This window comes from Eumetopias jubatus, unplaced genomic scaffold, assembly GCF_037043125.1.
Source record: "Eumetopias jubatus isolate StellerSeaLion01/CBP00866 unplaced genomic scaffold, mEumJub1_p1.0 scaffold_3, whole genome shotgun sequence".
Lineage (NCBI taxonomy): Eukaryota > Metazoa > Chordata > Mammalia > Carnivora > Otariidae > Eumetopias > Eumetopias jubatus.
In genome coordinates, this window is record NW_028274809.1 from 39,339,786 (window position 1) to 39,360,466 (window position 20,681).

The 20,681-nt window shown below is 38.2% G+C and overlaps 1 protein-coding gene across 1 annotated transcript in view; it reads left to right on the top strand.

The window, feature by feature from the left end:
• The window catches only part of HECW2 (HECT, C2 and WW domain containing E3 ubiquitin protein ligase 2), a 215,578-nt gene extending 200,022 nt beyond the window's left edge, over window positions 1-15,556 (top strand). The window contains exon 28 of the mRNA XM_028123706.2: window positions 13,386-15,556. Within this exon, the coding sequence (XP_027979507.1) occupies window positions 13,386-13,497 (112 nt within the window). The 3' untranslated portion in view covers window positions 13,498-15,556. The remainder of the gene's footprint in view (window positions 1-13,385) is intronic.
• Window positions 15,557-20,681: the final 5,125 nt, after the last annotated feature.

Below are 20,681 nucleotides of genomic sequence, written 5' to 3' on the forward strand. Positions count from 1 at the left end.
AACCTCCACACTGTCTTCCACAGTGGCTGCACCAGTTTCCATTCCCACCAACAGTGCACAAGGGTTCCTTTTTCTCTTCATCCTTGCCAACACTTTTTATTTCTTGTCTTTTTTATTTTAGCCATCCTGACAGGTGTAATGTGATATCTCATTGTGGTTTTGCCTTGCATTTCCTTGGTGATGGGTGATGTTGAGCATCTTTTCATGTGTCTGTTGGCCATCTGTATGTCTTCTTTGGAAAAATATCTATTCAGGTCCTCGGCTCATTTTTAATTGGGTTATTTGTGGGTTTTGGTGTTGAGTTGTATAAGTTCTCTCTATATTTTGGCTATTAAGCTCTTATAGGATATATCATTTACAAATATCTTCTTTTAATATACAAAATGCACCATAACCAAAGCATTTGTTAGCTTTAGTAAAACAATGTTGGTCATCACACAGTGGCTTCTTAAGATTATGGCTCAAAGATTTAGATGTTCCCTGAAGCTCTCGTTTTTAGTTTATATTAATAACTATTTAGAATCCCTTCACTAGAAACTACCATTATGGTTTCTAAAGAATATTAAATCATGTTAATATACTCTATGCCTCCTTAGCTTAGATTGTACATGCCTTAATTCCATGTGAATGCTCTCTGCATTCATAATAAGATGATGCATTTCCCTGGGGTGACAAAAAATGGCTTTTCTACTATTGATAAATGTAAGAGCCTGTAAGGTAGTAGTTGTGAATGAAAGTGTTTGGGGATGAATGCAGATTAACTAGAACTGAAACAAAAGAAAAGGACGGAGCAAATGAATAAAAGAGGAATGAAGAAGAGTTGGTTTTAGAGCTCCTTTATCTAATCAGCAGTAATAATACTGCATTTTTGAGGTAAAAAGAAGACTTCAGATTGCCTCTCATGTTGCTAATAATAAAACTACAATCTGGAGAGGTTAAATGATCTTCCTAAGTGGTATTAGGTACCCCAAGATGTCATCCTGAGTTTCTTTAAGTACAAGCAACTTTGAGAAACCTGTTATAACAAGACTTTCTTCTTAGTGATCGTAAAACACTGTTTCTTAAGAATTATGTCCTAAGTCCCAACACATGAAAAGTGGGGCACTGAAAATACAGACACAGACTGCAATGAATGGTGCAAGCTCAGAACTGGCCTGAGCCGCCCCAGTCACTTCGGGTGCATCTCAGTCTAGGAACAGAGGCACTACATCCAAACACCTAAGTATTACCTGGCATACCTCATGTTCCAAATTTGGGAGACTGTAATCTCATTATTTAAAGAAATGTTTTATTTTTTCCTGAATCATCCCCCCTACCTTAAACACATAAGCAGATTCACACTCTCTGACTAAGGGTTTTCACCATTCTGAGGAACTCAAGAATCAGCATCAAAGAGGCAGGAAGGGGCAGATTTATTGTGTCACCTTTCTCTTGAAATCTGTTTTTCTAAAGATTTGCTTTTGTAAAGTAGATGGAATGAACTGTAACAGTAAGCAGATATATCAGTTGTTCACATTTAATCACTGCAATTTTTACAAAACCTGGTGAGCAGAGAAAGGTGATTTGATGTGGACATGAAACCTAGCTTTGGAGAGACTGGGCCTTATCCCAGTTCCGTTGCTTACCTGAAGTGGGCCTTGGAGAAGTTGCTTCATCTTCCTGAGCCTCTGTTTCCTTATTTACCTTGTAGGTTGGTAATTCTGAGGATTAAATGAAATAATACATGTAAAGCATTCACTGCTAACCCTGGCTCTGAGTAAGTATCCAGTTAGTGGTGGCTTGCTGTATATCAGGCAGTAGCGTATTGGAAAGAGCACAGGGTTGGGAGTTAGAAAACTTGGGTTCTAGGCCTGCCTCTGCCACCAGCTAACTCTGGAACCCAGAAGATCACTTGATGTGCAAAAGGCCAGGGAAAGAGGGTGGTGTATTAGGTTTGGTTGAGCAAGAAGTGACGCTGACAGGTTGTCGAAAATCTTGGGGGTCAGGCTGGATTCACTTTTCTACTTCCCCTGAGAGCTCCAGGAAGTTCATGTGCTGACTCATTATAAATGATGGTGTTCTTCAGTATCATTGCATACTCACAGTTGGGCAACAGGCGTTGTTTCTTCCTTTCTTCATTATGACCTAAGGTTGGTTCTAGATTCCTGATTTTACCCAGATTGTAAAGAAGCATAAATAAAGATGATATGAAGCACATCAGGCAAGCAGACTATTTTCATATCTTAACTATAATAAGCCCTACCTTTTTAGATCCGACAGGGAGAAAGAGCTATTTGGCTATTCTGCTTCACGGTTAGTCAGCTTATCTAGTAGAGAGGCATGAGAGCAGATCTAAGTGCTATGATACACTGGCTATCTGTTCCTCAGCCAGAGGCCAGATCCATCTCTGAAGAAGAGGAATAATAATGCTGTGCTCAAAAAGTGTGTGACCAGTGGGTGAGAAAATGCATATGAGAGTCCTCAGGAATAAGAGCTATGTGCTTTTTGAACCTTGGATCCTGAATCTTCAGTAAGCCACCCTACTGCTGTAGCTGTGAGAATGTGCTCCACAAAAAAAGTACACTTGGAGGAAAAACATAAAAAGAACTTCAATGCATGACCATATATAGGTTTATCAGAAGTGATTTCTTCACTGATAACATTGTCATCATCCTTCATGAAATGTGGCTGTTACTTAAGTGTAAAAAAGATCTACAAGACCGGCTCTAGTCTGAAGAGATTTAGATGACTGAGGCCATTTCTCCTACCGTCAAAATAGATACACTGAAGCCGTTTTTCCTGCCATTTCCTCATAGGTTTAAGTTGCAGTGGTTAGGCATCTGCCTTCAGCTCAGGTCATGATCCCAGGGTCCTGGGATTGGGCTGCCTCCTCGGTGGGAAGCCTGCCTGCTTCTCCCTCTCCCACTCCCTCTGCTTGTGTTCCCTCTGTTGCTGTGTCTCTCTGTCAAATAAATAAATAAAATCTTCAAGTTGCAGAACTGAAGAGCTGGTCTGTCTCATGCTGGTCAACCCCAATGTATTTCTTTTTCTTATTAATGAGACAGTGTTTAACATGTGAAATTTGACATTGAACAGACCGGAGACAAAATGGATGGATGTCCTTCTCACTGACAAAATGCATTTTCTAAGAAGTCTGGCCTTGCCTCATGTCAGGCATGAGAAGCAGCACCCCAGAGAGCTGGAAGTGGCTGTGCAGGATGAGGGCGGGCACTTCTGGCAAACAGGAGGGCATCCTAGTCTTTCTAGACGTGGATGACTGAGGGCCTTTCAACCTTTCTAGCAAGCAAATGTGAGTCTTATTTTCTCAGATTTCCTAGTCTCGCTTTGTGATAGGCCTGCTCACACTATGGGCCAAGAAGTGTATTAAAGTATATAGGGTTGCCTCTGAAGCCAGTACATGCTGAATCCATGGCTCTTTTTCCTCTCTTGTGGTAGTGAAGTAACTAGAGACCCAGATGATAAATAATGATGGAGGCAGACGGGTGTCTCCGCAAAGGCTTAGAGCCTGAACACATTACTGCACTTCCTCCACTTTGCGGTTGGTAGTTAGCTCTGTGTTTGGAATGTCTGTAGATTTCCTATCCCCCAGTCTCTGATGGGCTTATGAGACCGTAGTTCACTTTATGGCAGTTGCTCTTCAACGTTCCAACAAACAGGAGGCTCACATGCCAGCCTGGAAAATGCAGAGCAAGTCCTCTCTGCCACCATCGTATGGAGTTTCTGTATTAATCTCTGAGGGTTCTTGCCAAGTAGGATGACGGGGTGAGCAGTTGGAGAGCTGCAGTAATGAGGGGGGAGTGGTGGTTTTGTCGAAGGGGGAAAGCTCTCTGAAAATGGCTGCATCTGGAGATTAATTATGAATGAAATGCCGACCCAAATTAAGAAATAAGCAAGAATTAATTATGAAATGAGTGTCTCGGGGAGATAGTTTTTCTAGCGGACTGGAGCTTTAAAAAATTATTTTTTAAAGATATGATAACTTTTTTCATTTTTAAAACTCTGCTTTTTATTCTTATGAAAAGTTTTTACCAAAAAAATGCCAAGAAATTCTTGTTCTCCTCAGAAAGTCCCTCCATGCTACTACTCCCAGTGCATCTGTCACTCTGTCACACCTTATTTCCTTCATAAGACTTACCCCAATTTAATCATTATGTGTAGTTATTGGTTTGCTCGTTATCTATCTGTCCCTCTAGGATATAAGCCTGTGAGAACAAGGACTTTGTTGCAATTGAATGTGACTTTGCCCTAGTGCGGAGTCCTGGCACGTAATTTGTACTCAATGAATATCGTTCTTAGGGAATTCTTTTTTTTTTTTTTTAAGATTTTTATTTATTTATTTGAGAGAGAGAGAGACAGAGATAGCGAGAGAGAGCATGAGCGGGGAGGAGAGGGAGAAGCAGACTCCCACTGAGCAGGGAGCCAGATGCGGGACTTGATCCCAGGACGCTGGGATCAACGACCTGAGCTGAAGGCAGACGCTTAACCGACTGAGCCACCCAGGTGCCCCGTTCTTAGAGAATTCTTAAACTTGGGTTATGACTGTGGACCACTCCAGACAAGACATACCAAAATTACTTTTATATCTCTGTATCTTCATCGGGGCAATTGAAGGAAACACGAGTAATTATGGTACAAAGCTGTCTTGAGAATGAACTCAGATAACACAGGCAGAGTGCTTAAAATGAGGCCTAACACATCATTCAATAAATTCAGCCATTATTACTATTGTTCCTAATACCTAGCCTTCAGAGCTGAAATGGTATTTTACTGTCCTTAGGTGTGCAAGAAATGTGTTATATCCACCCAGGAGAGTTATATTTTTGTTTGGACTTCCAAGAGTTTTCATCCTGGAACTGTTCCTTACTGAGTTTTCTTCTGTGGAGTTTAAATTCCTACATTTGACAAGGATGTCTTCTTCATCTTTTCCCAGAGCCAGCCAACAGGCGAAGAAGTTACCTGCTCATAATGCATAGTTTGAAGAGTTTCTTCTGCTGGTTATGCCTGGATGCAGGAATTCCCACTATGGGGACATTCCACACTGTATTTATAGATCCAGCTACATTTTAACCAAAGTGACCTATTGAAATAAGAATAAGACATTAGTTAGTTAGTAGTTAGGATTCCTCTAAAAAAGCCTTTCAATGCTCATGCATTAGTATGTGCAAAACCTTGTGGTAGGTATAAATTGATCTCTGTCCATGTGGATCTTAACAGAGACGGAAGTAATAGGTACTTAAATGAACAGATAACCAACATCATTGGCCACCGAAGGGTATATGACAGTTGAGGAGTGGGGATAGTAAAGGCCAGAATTCCTTTCCCTTGACACATTTACTGAATCCCTGGTGAGGAATTCTGTACCACCACAGGTTATACAGATATTTGTGAACTAGTCTTAGCAGGAATTCTTGCTGGTCTAAGAAGATATTAATGGGGATATTAGAGAAATTATGAATGTTTTAAAAATCCTAATGGAAGTTTTACCTTTATTTGTATTTCTAAATCTAGGCTAACAAAACAATCACTGGATTACTTTAATTGAATTTTATCTTTCTTTGTGATTGGTAACTTTGAATTTCTCATGCTGATTACAAACTCTGAATTCATCATGTATCCCCCACCCATTTCATATATTCCCTGCTTTGTTTAATGGTACCTCTGCCATCTGACTCCCCATACCTAGTCACTAGCTACCTTTCATCTATGGAATAAATGGAAAAGGTCTTTGCATGAACACACCTCACTTCCTGATGTGGTCTTGCCTCCCCAACTGGCTTATGATCCAGCCTTGACTACTGTCATGCAAGTACTTTTACTTCTCAACTTTCCTGATGATGCAGTGTTTCCCCATACTTCAGGCAGTTTGCTAGGAACATCCTCCTCCTTGTTATTTATCCAGAAAAACCCTACACACCTACAGATCCTTCAAGGCTTGGCACAAATAGTGTACACTTAAAGCCTTTCCTGACTCTGCTGAGCAGACTTGTAACTCAGTGTATTAAAATTGTTTGTGTGCAAGGCCACTCACATGGATCTTTTGGATTAATTAGACTAAGGTGTCTTGTAGTCTTATAGAGAAATGCAGCCCTGAGTTAGGGCTCGGGGTTTGGTGAGCAGAGCCAAAGTTAGGCTGGATTTCAGTGCCCATTCACCCAAGTCAGATCCCCTAGTACAGAGTACAGACTGCACAAGCTTTAGGGGAGGCCATTTGCTTGCATATTTTGATGCCAGAGTATAAACTGTCCTCATGGGCAGAGGCCAGACTTTTCTTCCTCATCTGCCAGGGGCCAGCTCAGTGGCTCAGTAAGTATTTATTCAATGAATGTAGGAATAAATGCAATGTGCAAATTTAAAAATTTTTAATTGTCAAAGCACTTTGTATGGGAAAGACAAGCTTTCAAAATATGGCATCTTCAAGGCGAGAAATAGTAAAAGAGGTTCTACAGGTGAACAGGCTTGAGCGCTGCCTGAAGAGTCATTGGACCCCCAAATTAGAGGCCCTGGAGAGCCCAGAGGAAGCCCCCCTTTGCCTACTCCACAGCCCAGCTCCAGGCTGACTCTGGCCCCAGCCTCCAGCAGCCCTGACCACTAGAACTGCCGCCACACCTGATTCCCTTAGGGAAAAGCCTGTGGACACTCTCTCACACAGGCAAAATGTGGACATGACAGGTAATTTAGATCGGGACTACTCCCATTTCCAAAGAAATCTTGACATTAAAAAGTGATCTGTTCCAAGAGTCCTTAGGAATTTCCCAGAATGCTTGTATTTGTTTTTATTAATTACATGATGAAGAGGTGGGAATAGGGGTAAGGAAACTGAAATCTGAAGGATTAGGCACCACTGCCAACTGAAAAAAGAGAGTATTGATAAAGCACTTTCTAAATCATAATGCAAATAAAAATTCAAATTCATTTTAGATAGATTAAAATACATTTTATTTCTAGGACTACATCTACTAGATAAAATGAGGCCCATGGGGCACCTGGGTGGCTCAGTTGGTTGGGCGACTGCCTTCGGCTTGGGTCATGATCCCGGAGTCCCGGGATCGAGTCCCGCATCAGTCTCCCTGCTCAGCGAGGAGCCTGCTTCTCCCTCTAATCCTCCCCCCTCTCATGTGCTCTCTCTCTCTCTCTCATTCTCGCTCTCTCAAATAAATAAATAAATCTTTAAAAAAATGAGGTCCATGGTTTTCTCCTTCTTTCTCCCTCTCTCTCTAGCCCTTGTTTTCTCTCTTAATTTAAAATCCTGATTGTAATTTCTTATTTGTATTATATTTTGAGTCCTTATAAGCTACCAAAAATCAGTTCTGGGAAAATGGTGAATAAATTAATAAATAAGTAGAGAGAGAGAGAGAGAGAGATCCCTTAATCATTTAACTGATTGTGAAAATTTAGTTGTAATTGTGATACTTCTGGCTCACTGGATTTGGATAATTGATTTGTCTATGTATAGGAAAGAAGAGAGGGTAAGCATGTGGCCTCCTGGTTAACATTTGAAGAATACAGAAAGCACCAAGAGATTAAGTCAGACCAGATGTCTGGAGGGCTTTAAATTTTCTTTATATTGATGCCAGCATGATTTCCCAAAGATGGGCTCAGACCTGCCCTCCTTGAGTGGTTCTGGCTGCAGAGATTAAAATGAGGTAAATTCATTATAGCCTTAGTGTAGCTAGCTTTGAAAGATTTGAAAAATGTCCTTTTATTGAAACTGAATAACTGGATGTGCTTTTGCTGCCAATATCAACATAGTCCAAGGGCCCTCCTGTTATTTTCTGCTAGAGTTTTCTTAGGACATGGAATGGGGTGGGAGAGGGAGTGTGAAAAGCCTCAGAGGATTGTGTTTTTTTTTGTTTTTTTTTTTTCTCCTGTTCTTGGCTCATACTGAGGGTTGATGGTAAACATTGGGCAACTTATTTAACCACACTATTCCTCAATTTCCTTATTAGCAATGCTGTCTTGTTTATAAGGAGTTTTGAAATTTTTGCAAGCATGCAAAATGCTGGTGTAGGTAGCCAATGTAGATCTCTTATTTCTCATCCACTTGATGTCTCCAATAGTGGAGACCACCTGAATCTGACTCACTTGTAGTGATTCCTAAAATGCAGATCCTTAGGCCCACCCTCAGATTTTCTGAATTAGAATCTGAGGGGGTACAGCCAAAAATCTCCATTGTAAACAAGCTTCTAGAGTGATTCTGATGCACTCCGTGTTCCTCAGAGTTTCTCTGATTTCTGGTGAGCCGGAGATAGAACTGAATGGTTTGAGCTAAGCCTAAAAAATCCCCTGGTATCTCCCAGGGTTTTCTGGACTGACACTGACCTAATCCGGACCATTTTCCCCAGAGCTACTGCACACTGTGTTTGAGTCATTCACTTAAAAAATATTTGAAGCTTTATTTTGCTAATCCCTGTCCTTAAAATATCTAGCAGGATGTTAGGGCTAGCAGCTCAGTCAGGAGTGGGATGAAATTAACACTCAGACTTCCAAAAAGAACTGAAAGAGCAGAGCCAATGAGCATTAGTCTTCCTGCTTTCGGTTTAATGTTGGACTTCCCCTAGGTTGGGATCCTATTTTTGATTTGGCCACTGACTCAACTTTGACCTTGGGAGAACCACTTAATCTTTCTGCAGTTTTCACCTCTACAATATATTCTTTCTCCATCCTCATGAGACATTTTCTAGAGAAGCTGTTAAGTTTATTCAGAGGAAGAGTTAGGTTATCATAACCATATGTTATACTAGATATAATTAAACCAGATATAATTTAGGAAGCAGTGATTATCTTAGATTATGGATCAGTAATGGTGATTGTGTCTTATGACTCAAGAGGATCAAAAAAGGTTGTCCAGTCCTTCCCTTTGTGTTGAGATCTGAGTCTTTAGAGAAAAGAGTACTCAGGCTTAAGGATTTACTGGGTAAGATCCTATAGAAACCAGAGAGACACGTAGAGTTCCTGTTTCTCAGCTCAGGAGCCTGGGAGAATGACAGGACAGCTGTTCGCGCCCAGCTGTGTCCCACTACCTGTCCTTGATGGGGTGATTCTACTGTATTACATTCATTACACTTACCTCCTTTTCTTGGACTAATTCTACTATCTGGAGACCTATAGTAATTTTCTATTGTTGCATAACAAATGACCACAAACTTAATAGCTTAAAACACACAATTTTATCACTGTTCTGTGGATCAGGAGTCCACCCATGGCTTAGCTGGGTCTTTTGCTCAGCATCTCACAAGACTGAAATCAGGATATCAGCTGGACTGCATTCTCAGCTGATATGGACTGGAGGCTCAAGTGGCGAAGGACCTTCTTCGCCAAGTTCTGCTTCCAAGCTCTTTTAGGATGTTGGCAGAATTGTAGCTATAGAATTCATGGCAGGTTACTTCAAATCCAGCAACAGGGAGAGTCTCTGACCTCCCCGATGCTTTTTTTAAAGGTCTTACCTAATTAGGTCAGGCCAACTCAGGATAATCACTCTTTTGTTTAACTTAAAATCAACTGATTAGCTTTAGTTACATCTGAAATATGCCTTCACCTTTGCCATACTCCATGGGTTATAAGTGAGTTACAGGTCCCACTCACACTCATGAGATGGGGCTTATACAAAGGCATGGGTCATGGTGGGTCATCCTAGAATTCTGCCTACCACAAAACCACAATGAATTAAAATTCTACAACTAAGTATGTGCAAGAACTTAATTGGGGACTTGAAACATGGAATGAATTCTCATTCCCATGTATGTGACCATTTTGTTAATTCTTAATTAGCTAAAAATAGCCTTCACTTAAGGGAAAGTATTTGGTTGTCAAGAGGGAAGGAACAGGCTCAACAAGAGTGTGATAGATAAATTGTGTCCTGTCCTGTCCTAAGCAACTAAAACATTAATTAGGGATTATTGCTTATCTAGAGAATGGGTCATCCTGAATTATTTTTATTTCCCAGTCCACCCAGTATGACTCAATTCATGAAAATGAGTTCACTCATATTTATTCAAGATTAAAACTATGGGTTACTCTTTTAAGAAGAGTTGTCCCCAAAGTCGACCTATAACACTCTTTGATACACCAACACTACCAAGAAAAGCATAGACAACAAAACCTCCTACTAGGTGTAAGCAATAGTGATCACCTTTTCAACACATTTCTTACCAACACACTGAAGATAGAATGACAATGTATCAGATTAATATTGCTCTGTAAATAAAATGCATAACTAAATTAAAAAGTGAACAAGCTGAAAGAGATTAGCAGGAGATAATGCAAGAGTTAATCTCTTACGAACCATGAAGGACTATGGACTCCGGGAAACAAACTGAGGGTTCTAGAGGGGAGGGGGGTGGGGGGATGGGTTAGCCTGGTGATGGGTATTAAAGAGGGCACGTACTGCATGGAGCACTGGGTGTTATATGCAAACAATGAATCATGGAACACTACATCAAAAACTAATGATGTAATGTATGGTGATCAACATAACATAATAAAATAAAATTTAAAAAAAGTTAATCTCTTTATTTTGTAGTATTTATACAAATCAATAAGAAATCCTGAAGCTTTAAATGACAAATGGACTTCACACTCATAGGATGGCTATTATAAAAATAATAATAATAATGATAACAAGTACTGGTGAGGAAGTAGACAAATTGGAACCCTTGTACACTGCTGATAGGAATGTAGAATGATACAGCTACTATGGAAAATGGTATGGCAGCTCCTTAAAAGATTTATAATAGAATTGCTATATGATCCAGCATTTCCACTTCTGGGTATATACGTAAAAGAATTGAAAACAGGGACTTGAATGGATATTTGTACACCAATATACATAAGATTTTTTTATAATAGCCAAAAGATGGAAACAACCCAAGTGTTGGGTTGGATGGATTCATCGATGGATGAATGGATTAACAAAATGCAGTATATACCAACAATGGAATATTGTTCAACCTTAAAAAAAAAAGGAAATTCTGACCCATGTTATAACATGGACCTGGAAAACATTATGCTAGGTAAAATAAGCCAGTCACAAAGGACAAATATTGTATGATTCCACATACCTGAGGTACCTAGTATAGTCAAATTCACAGAAAATAGAATTGTGGTTGCCAGGATGGGAGAGGATGGGAGTTAGTGTTCAATGGGTACAGAGTTTCAGTCTGGAAAGATTTAAAAGTTTCGGAGATGGGTGGTAGTGATGGTTGCAAAACACTGTCAGTGTATTTAACTGCTACAGAACTGTGCATATAAAAATGGCTAAATGTCTATCAATTTTATGTGATGTGTATTTTATCACAATTTTTTAAAAAAACTTGAAAAGATAAACAGGCCAAGGAGATGAACATGTAGGTCACAAAATAGGAAATGTTACAAGCAAGCTGACTTGGAGAAAGATGCTCAGCTATGTTGGTAACCAAAGAAATGAAACATTTTAAATTTCATTTAAAGGAGTATCATCTTTTAGTCTAATGCGGTAATGAGTATTATGTGTCTAGCACACAAAGTCTGGAATATAATTATATTCAAAACATATTTTACTTCTCTCCTTGTTTCCCTAGAACAGAGATAAAGTCTTCATTTAATAATTCTATATTTCATTTAAAATCTCTATACAAAAGATAGATTTTAAATCATTCCTGGGACTCTTAGTATGCTAGTTCAATTTTTAAAAAAGTTAACTTCTTCCTTGAGGCTTCCAAGTTGAGGTTCCAGTGTAAGGAAGATATAACAAGAATTATATTAACAAGAATTATATGAAATGCAATCTGAAATAATTTATTATATTAAAAATGTGTTTGGCTGCAAAGAGTAATTAGATGACTTCCCCCCAATATATCCTAGCATTTGTAATAACAAGAGTCACAAGCTCTGAGCCAGTACTATCTGTGTCCTAAAACTGATATTCTTATAATTGAGCCCCTTTGCATTCCTGATCTGATAAGGCATGTGGCCACACACCTGCTTTATTATCTCTTTGTTATCTCATCATTTCCATGAGTCATGATTATCTTTTGGCAATTTAATGAAGGCATCTAGAGCAAATCTTTTTAATGGTAATGAAATGTAGCTAACAATACATCTCTTATTACTTCGTCAAAGAGTGTGAACCAGGCATTATACTAAGCATGCTTTAAAAAAAAATGCTTCTGTTATTTGATTTAATCCTTGTGTCCTTCTGAGACAAATGATATGATTCTCATTTTATAGGTGAGAAAACAGAGTCTCAGAGAGTTTTAATAACTCCAAATCATGCAGCTTGCTGGTAGAGCTCGAATTCAAACCCAGGTCTGTCCAACTCCAAACTTCTGATCTTTCCACTGCACTATACTGCATGTAGGAATATTATTATATTTACTTCCTAAGTGTTAGAGTGATTTATAAGAATGAAAATTTAAACAATGTGACTTTGTAAAAATAGCCCATCAATAATCATAGCCCCTAAAATTCTATATTAATCCGGGAGCATTTTTTTTCAGTCAAAGTTGTTTAGCTTTCACAAATAAGCTGTTGTACATTCAGAATAAAGTGCTTCCTATTCCATGTCAAAAGTGCAGATTTGTTTCCTGATAAGATGTACTATTTTGGAAACTGTCTATTTCTTATTGTGCTTCAGGTGCAAATAACAGGAAAACATATTTTTTTCCTATCTTGGCAAAGGGGAGGCATTTCTAAAAAAGAATGCTTAATGTAATGATTTAAATGGACATTATTTTGTACTGTGAGTTAGGAGAAAGCACAATTATAGCACAGGACTGAAAGAAGTAACAATGGTCTACTGACCTGGCCAGGAGAATCCAGCCAGGGAATTTCCCTGAGACGCTAAACCATGAGGCGGGTCCTCAGACGCTCAGTGCTCTTCCCTGCCCAACAAAATGAAAAAATGTGAAACTGTAGATTTTATGAGACACCCAGACAAATGCAAACTCTGAAAATGAATCACTTTGCAAGAATTGATATTCATATCTATGTAAGTGTTGAATCACTAAGTGGTACACCTGAAACTAATGTTATACTGTGTGTGAACTAACTGGAATTCAAATAAAAACTTAAAAAAAAATCTAACATCAAAAGAGATACAAAAAAACCAAACTTGTCTTTGCAATTCTTCGACAACTGAACAACTTGTCTTTGCAATTCTTCAACTAAACAAATAGTAATATTAATATGTATGTAATGTGGATTTTAAATGGTTGTGAAAACATAAAGTATTTTTTTAAATATCCTATTTCTCTTTAGCAATTCAAATATTTTCAAAGATTCTCCCCAAAAAAGTGTGAAAATTGGCCACAAGCCAATCTGAATACGAAAGACGAGCGTGAGCACACACACACAACAATCTCCTTTCACTCAAAGCATTCTAATCTATGTACTGCTGCTTCTGTTTGCAGAGCTCACACTTGTTTTAACCGTCTGGATCTCCCCCCGTACCCATCCTTCTCCATGCTTTATGAAAAACTCTTGACAGCAGTGGAAGAGACCAGCACTTTTGGACTTGAGTGACCTGGAAAAGTGATATCGGGCTCCATATGGACAGGCAATTTCAGAAGCTGCCCTCTCGAAGAATGGCTGAACATTGGAAGTTTGAAGAGTACACTTCCATTAGAGTAAAGCTGAATGCTCTGATTTTCCAGGAACACAAGCTCTGTCACATCTGGGGACCGGATAGTGGTGATGATTCCTCTTGGAAGGATTGGGGTGAGCTTGATGCCCAGGGAACAACCCAATAGTCTTTCAATCAACAGTTGTTGACTGCCAAACTTTTTTCCATTTGTGTTATGTTCCAAGACAAAGATGAACCTATACACGATCAGTTCCACAGTCACTTTTAGGGACTCAGGAGAATCTTGAAACTTACCACTGAATGTGGATCAAGCCAAACTGGCAGCACTTGGCCCAATCTCCAAATTAGCGCAGGTTAAATAATATAAGAAAAACCAATATGTCTCCTGAAAGTACATTCATTGAAGCCCTAAGTTATAGCAGAATGTTCATTTTCTTGCTTATGAGTGCCTGCATGGTGTGCACCATAGGTTTCAGCTTTCATGGGACACAAGTGAAAATGAAACCCAGTCAACATGAGGTAATTTTAAAGATTTGCAATAAGGTGGTCTGTGACAATGTATATGCAAAGTGGTATGTGTGTAACTATGGCTGAAGACAAACTGTTATACAATGAATAACTAATGACAGATTTTATGCTTTATAATGCATGAAAACAATTTAAAAATAACTAGCAATTAATCACAGCATATCGGAAAAAATACACAGTTCTGTTTTGTCATAGGTTCATTACATTTATGTTCTTTAAGCTGTATATAAGAACCTACCTGTCCTACTGTATGTGTCACCTGTTCCATTTCCATGTTCCGTGCTTACTCGGGCATCATGCTAGTACGTATCCTTTTAAGCACTCTCAAGGGAACAAAAGGGCCTTTTATTTTTATAAAGGTACAAAAAAAAATTCCCCGAAATATTTTGCACTGAATGTACCAAAGTTGAAGGGATATTACAATACGACTAACAGCAACTCCATCACTTGACAAGTATAATAGAAAATAGCTTCTAAATCAGACTTCCTTCACAGTGCCATGTCTACCACTACAAGGACTGTGCATCTAAGTAATAATTTTTTAAGACTCACTATATGTGATAGTATGATATGCATTTATTTAAAATGCATTAGACTTCTTCCATCCATCAAATACTTTACAGGATGGCATTTAATACAGATATTTCGTATTTCCCCCACTGCTTTTTATTTGTACAGCATCATTAAACACTAAGCTCATTTAGGGAACCATCAGCAACACCCAAGAGATCAGCTCTCTTTAGTAATAAGAATTCCATTTTCCCTCATCGGTGAAGACATCACAAATTGAAACTCTCAGTACTATATTTCTAAGCCTGCATTTTCACTAATGCATAATTTTCTTATCAATATTAAGAAACAATTTTTCTATGGTATCTCAGAAACTGCATGATATCACCAATGTTATTTCTGCATAGTTTTATCAGAGGATGTTCTTCATTTTTATTGCTTTTGGGGTTACTCCAGATCATTGTTTATTTCTTGACTTATGGCCATAACTAATCGGAGTGAGTTCTTCAATAGAGTGAAGTTAAATCATGGATAATAAAAGCACTGGATTAACATTTGGTTTGCCAGCCTGTGGTTTTACAGGCATTGCCCAAACACCTCTTTGAGAATTATAAGTAGCCATGGAATTCCTATTATGGGATGTTGGCAATCTTGTATTTTATAGGGTCACATGCATGGTTTTCACAGGTGGTTTATAAGAACTAATTGCTCTCCTGTTGGTTAAGCTATGTTTACTGTTGAGACCCTCAAGAGAAATACCACTCATGTTGCATTCCTGAACTAAAGGCAGGTACTATAGCATGGGGAAACATTCCCCGGAAAAGGTTACCGAAATCTGGAGATGAGAAAGAAAGATTTATCTGTGTACTATAATTGGACCAGAGAAAAAAGTTTTCATTGGAAATGTTAGTTTGTACTTATTGATCATGAATATAAGTATATATTTAATTTTGCAAACTATTTTTACTTGTTTGTATTTTTTTCATTATAAGGAAAAATAGTATAACATACTTAAAAAAATACATCTTTGATCGTATATAAGATGGTTCAGAGCTGGCATTCTCTAAGCAGCTGGTATAAAAGGTTACACATTTCTTTCAAAAATAGACCATGTTAGCTTTCATTTTGGTTTGTGACACTTTGTTATCACATTCCACATTATTAGGTAAAAGAGGTTTGAAATAAAATGCATCTCTTTAATTAATCCTAACAAATGTATTTCTTGTTAAGGCATCTAACTTCTTCCCAAATAATAGTATAATCATCCACTGTTGCTATTGTTCTCAGAATTGGGAATTACCAAAGATGTACTTAACGTATCAGAACACCATGATAAGTGATCTGTTATTCTTAATTAGTAAAATAAAAAAGTCCAATAATAACTATAAAAACATTAAATAACATTTCCACAGAATAAATGAGACTTTAACATCCTCTACAAATAGAAATATCCGTAAATATTTTCTTCTGGACTCTGAGCCTAGATGACCTGACTGTGTGGTCTCGTTTTCTTTAAGAAATTCATGAGTGATGCTTATAATATACTGTCTTCTATAAAAGACAGTCATGATGCATCGTGTATGTATGCAGAACGTCTCCTAGATGAAGCCAGAGGCAAACTATCAGCCTTCACTCTGTGCCAACCACTGTGTTTGATGGTGAGCCACAAGATTCAAAATATGCCCTTGAGAAACTCACAGTCTAGAGGAGTAGACACTAAGGTTTAAAAAAACTATTTTTAATAAAATTTGGTATGTTTTACAATTAAGGAATGAGGAGAGAATGGCTTATTCCATTTGGGAAATCCATTGAAGTCTTCATACATGGGAGATACTGTGGCTAAAAATAAAAATCACATAAATGCTCTTTCTCTTGGTAACTAATGGCATGTGATAATGTGTCAACACTGGTCAGATGGGGAGGCCCAGGGCACATTCACACACGAGGGCTTAAAGTGTGCAGATGGGGAGCCGAACTATGAAGGAGCAGCTCAAGGATCCTCAAATTATCAGAGAAATGCCAAAATTAGTACTTTCCCTGTTTCCTTTCATCTGCACTGCAATGTACTTTCGGTTTTCAGTGGGAAAAATCCCAGTCCTTAAGCCCAAGCCACTTCTGGGGTCAGGATGTTTATTTTGTGCACGAAAATGAATGGATCTTGGCTAAAGAAGTGTGGTCACAATTTTTTAGCATATGTTGTGTTTATAATTTAGTAGACAGATTCTGTAATCAATGAAGGAAAATCTGTTTCACCTGCATTAACAATCAGAAGTACTGAAACTGCATTCAAAATGATTAACAGTAACAGAATGTGTGTGTGCGGCGCTTTAGAGTTTCAAAGTGCTTTCCCGTGCGTCATCTTATGTCTTTCGCTGCTCACATGCTTCTGTGGGGTAGAAGGTATCAATCCCAGCTGGGTTGAGGCTGATTTTCATGGACGGCTTATAAGACCCATTTCAGCACTTTATGGTTACAATTCTAGGTTTCATTTCAAGAAATGTGGAGACTAATGTTTCTACAAACGTATTCCACTATCAGTGAATTTTGCAAGATGCTGCATTTGCCCAAATTCTCATTTCTTCAAACACTCTTAAAATGTGTACCTTCTGAAAATCCCGTGGAAGAAATTAGTATATTCATGGAAAAACTCCTCATAGACTTAATACTTGCATTTTTACTACTTATGAGAAATTAAAACAATGCAAAATTTGATGGCATTTGGTGGATTTCTATAGTATAGTAGTTTAGTTTTCTCAGATATTACTTGGAAAAGTGGGAAGAAACCCCGCTTTAATCAGAAACCTTGTTTTATTTTTTAATAAAAATAAAAGGATGGCTCTAGAAGCTCTGGTAGCTAGATCCCAGTGATGTGGATGAAGGAATCCCTGCAGGTTCTCTTTTCCTCTCTGTCCTCTTCACAGTCACTCAATTTTTGTCTGTCTTTCTGCACAAATTGTATTTATGACTTGCCCACTTCTAACAGGCAAACATCTTACAACAAAGAGCCTGGAAGTCTTCCCAACTTAACTGTATTGGAGAAATTCCCAAGGCAGGTGAATGATGATATACCATCATTAAAAGACATCTGTAACCCTGCACAGTAAAAACATGCAAAAGAAGAATGTGACCCACTCTCCAAACTGGGCCTGAGTCTCAGGCCCTATTCTCTCTTATCTGCTTTAGTTGTTGAGTGAAAGCTCGCTAGATCTTAGACACCTTACTTCCATAAAAGTTGACTTTAAATTAATGAGCATGTCACTTTTATCAGATTCTAATTGTGCAAAACCTGTTACCTTTCTAGTTTGATTGTGTTTTCCAGATAGATTTGTTTATCTAACATGGAAGCAAAGGAAGGCCAGAGACATTAAAGCTTCCTAAATTGTGGCTTATGGCCAACGGCTGTCCACTAGAAGGGTGATACAAACAAAAAGCAGAAAAGCAAAAAGCAGAAAGAGAAGCCCAGCAGTTGTGTCCCCCACCCCTGCCTGAAAGTAATGCTAATTGTTGACCAACTGTCAAGACTCAGGAGTGGTAGCTCCATTCCAAGGAGCAGGCACAAAGGAGATAATGGATGTGTGTACTACCCTTAATCACAGCAATCTGGGCCAGAAGGAATGCAGGGATGGTTAAGACAGCACCCTAGCAAAGAGAAAGTTAAAACGAGAATTGGAAAGATCAGGGCACCTGGGTGGCTCAGTCGTTAAGCATCTGCCTTCCGCTCAGGTCCCAGGGTCCTGGGATCGAGCCCCGCATCGGCCTCCCTGCTCCACGGGAAGCCTGCTTCTCCCTCTCCCACTCCCCCTGCTTGTATTCCCTCTCTCGCTGTGCCTCTCTCTGTCAAATAAATAAGTAAAATCTTTAAAAAAGAGAGAGAGAGGGTTGGAAAGATCATCTTAGGGCTTCAGTTTGGTTTCTGACTTTGGGGGAAAAAAGAAACAAAGAAGAGTGTCATGCTGCCTAGTGAGGCTACTGCTTGATAATCTCCCTGGTGGGAAATACCCTCGTCATGTAACTTCGGTTGATTGATAACATCTTCTGTATTGCACAACAGAATTTAAAAGTATTAAAGCTAACCATAGATGAATCAGGAAAATTTGACAATTTAGCATTACATTATGTCATGGATTTTATTTAACTTCAGAATTACTGTTGCTATTATTGAACTTTCTATATAAGTAAAAAACCAAAACAAAACAGTGTAGCTTGACATATTTATGATACTTAATTTGTTTCTCCGTGGACATTCTTTGACATTGGAATAGCTTTTGGGACATTTTCATGGTTTCTTTAGTGGTTATTTAAATGTTCCCTATTAATCCAGAAAGCAAAAACTTAAGAATTAGGTTGCTGAATTGCAAATGGAGAACCTAATCAGTGTTTCCAATTTTTCAGAAAGCTAATCAAGACTGAAAACACATTTGCTTAGATTTAATCCTCTAGGCAGTTTATTTGGCTTTCACAATGGCACAGTTCAGCAGCATTGGCAGGCCCTAGTTGTAGGGTTTCTGGGAAAAACAGGGAATTAAATTTACATACGTGATGTTTACGTCCAGTGACCTTGGGCAGGTGATATCTTTCTATCTAATTTTCTTTTAGGATATTACAACCCTGAGGAGTGTTGTTAGGTATGTTGTGTGATTCAAACTGAATCAGCTATTACTGATGCAGGTAAGGAACCATCAGTAAACTTCTGGTTATTACACCTTCTGTAAAAAAGGATGGTTATGTTTAAGAAATACCTTGGAAGGATTAACCAGGAAACACACAGAACTGAATGTTCTTTTAGGACCCTATGCTCTAAAAGCTGTTATTACAACCTATTTTTCTTTATATGATATCGTAAGTAAAATTTGAAGCTGTTCATATATTGGAAAGTGCATAAGATTACATGTTTTTATAACAGGGATGCAGGCATTCCAAAATAAATAAAAATACATGCATCTCTCTTGCCTCTTACTGAAAGTATTAATCTAATTTTATAATAATGCTTACTTTTTAATATTAAGGCTCTGTAAAAAAAACCCATATTTATTTCTAAGATTTCAGTAGAGCACAGGTGATGTATTTTTTTAAGCCTTTCCTTTTCTTTTCACCAACTCCACCCATGTGTCTACTATACCATGTATTCACAGTCAAGAGCTATGTTTCTATTTTTGTTGAGTTGATTTATGCTTCATATTCATTCAGTGTGACTTTCAATAGAGAATAATAATGGGAGGTATTTAGTATTGGCATTAAGACCATACAGCTCTCATTTCACCTTATATTTAAATTTCATCTGTTTTTTTTCCAAAGCAAATAATGCAGATTGTTGACATCCTAGGAATGATTTGTGGGTGGTATTAAATGGAGCCTGGGATTCTGAAATGTAGACTAGATGTTGGTTTTCTGGAAAGTTTGTATTCTTATCCTCACCTGAACCCCTGACTTTTGTGTTGTATTTTTTTATGATTCCAAAATGCTTTGAGGGAAAGATATTTTAATGTGTACAATTTGTTTTATTTTCCTACTGATCTCTATTTTTGTTTAAAACCATGTTGCATCATGAAATCACTTAATCCAAAATAAATCTTCTTTAAAAAAATAGATTATTACTTCTCTGTGATACATTTGGGAAAGAAAAAACTCAAGAGGAAAGAGAACAAAGTAGGAATAAAGGTCTCATGGGATTAGCATGCAGCTTTGTGGATGCAGGAAGTTCTCTTTTCATGATATTTACAATTAGGAATCCATTTTGTTTATCCCTAAAAGAATATTTTAGTATTTGATAGCCCATCAAATAATGTTAAAGAAGTGAATTAACAGAAGTCATAATGGGCTGAGACTATTTGTTAAGCCATCTTGGTTGAATACTTGTTGCATAAACACATATGCATACCACCACTACCACTACCACCCACATCAGTATCATCCAGGGGCCACATATTCACAAGCCTATAGGGACCAACTAGGTATTGCATGAATGAACCGGGCTGAATGTAAGCAACAGAGAGTGGTGGGATTTACCCAAAGGGAGCATTCTTTTATTTTACTCCAGCTCTAGTCACATAAAATTCAGGTCCAGTGTTGAAATATCTTCTGATTT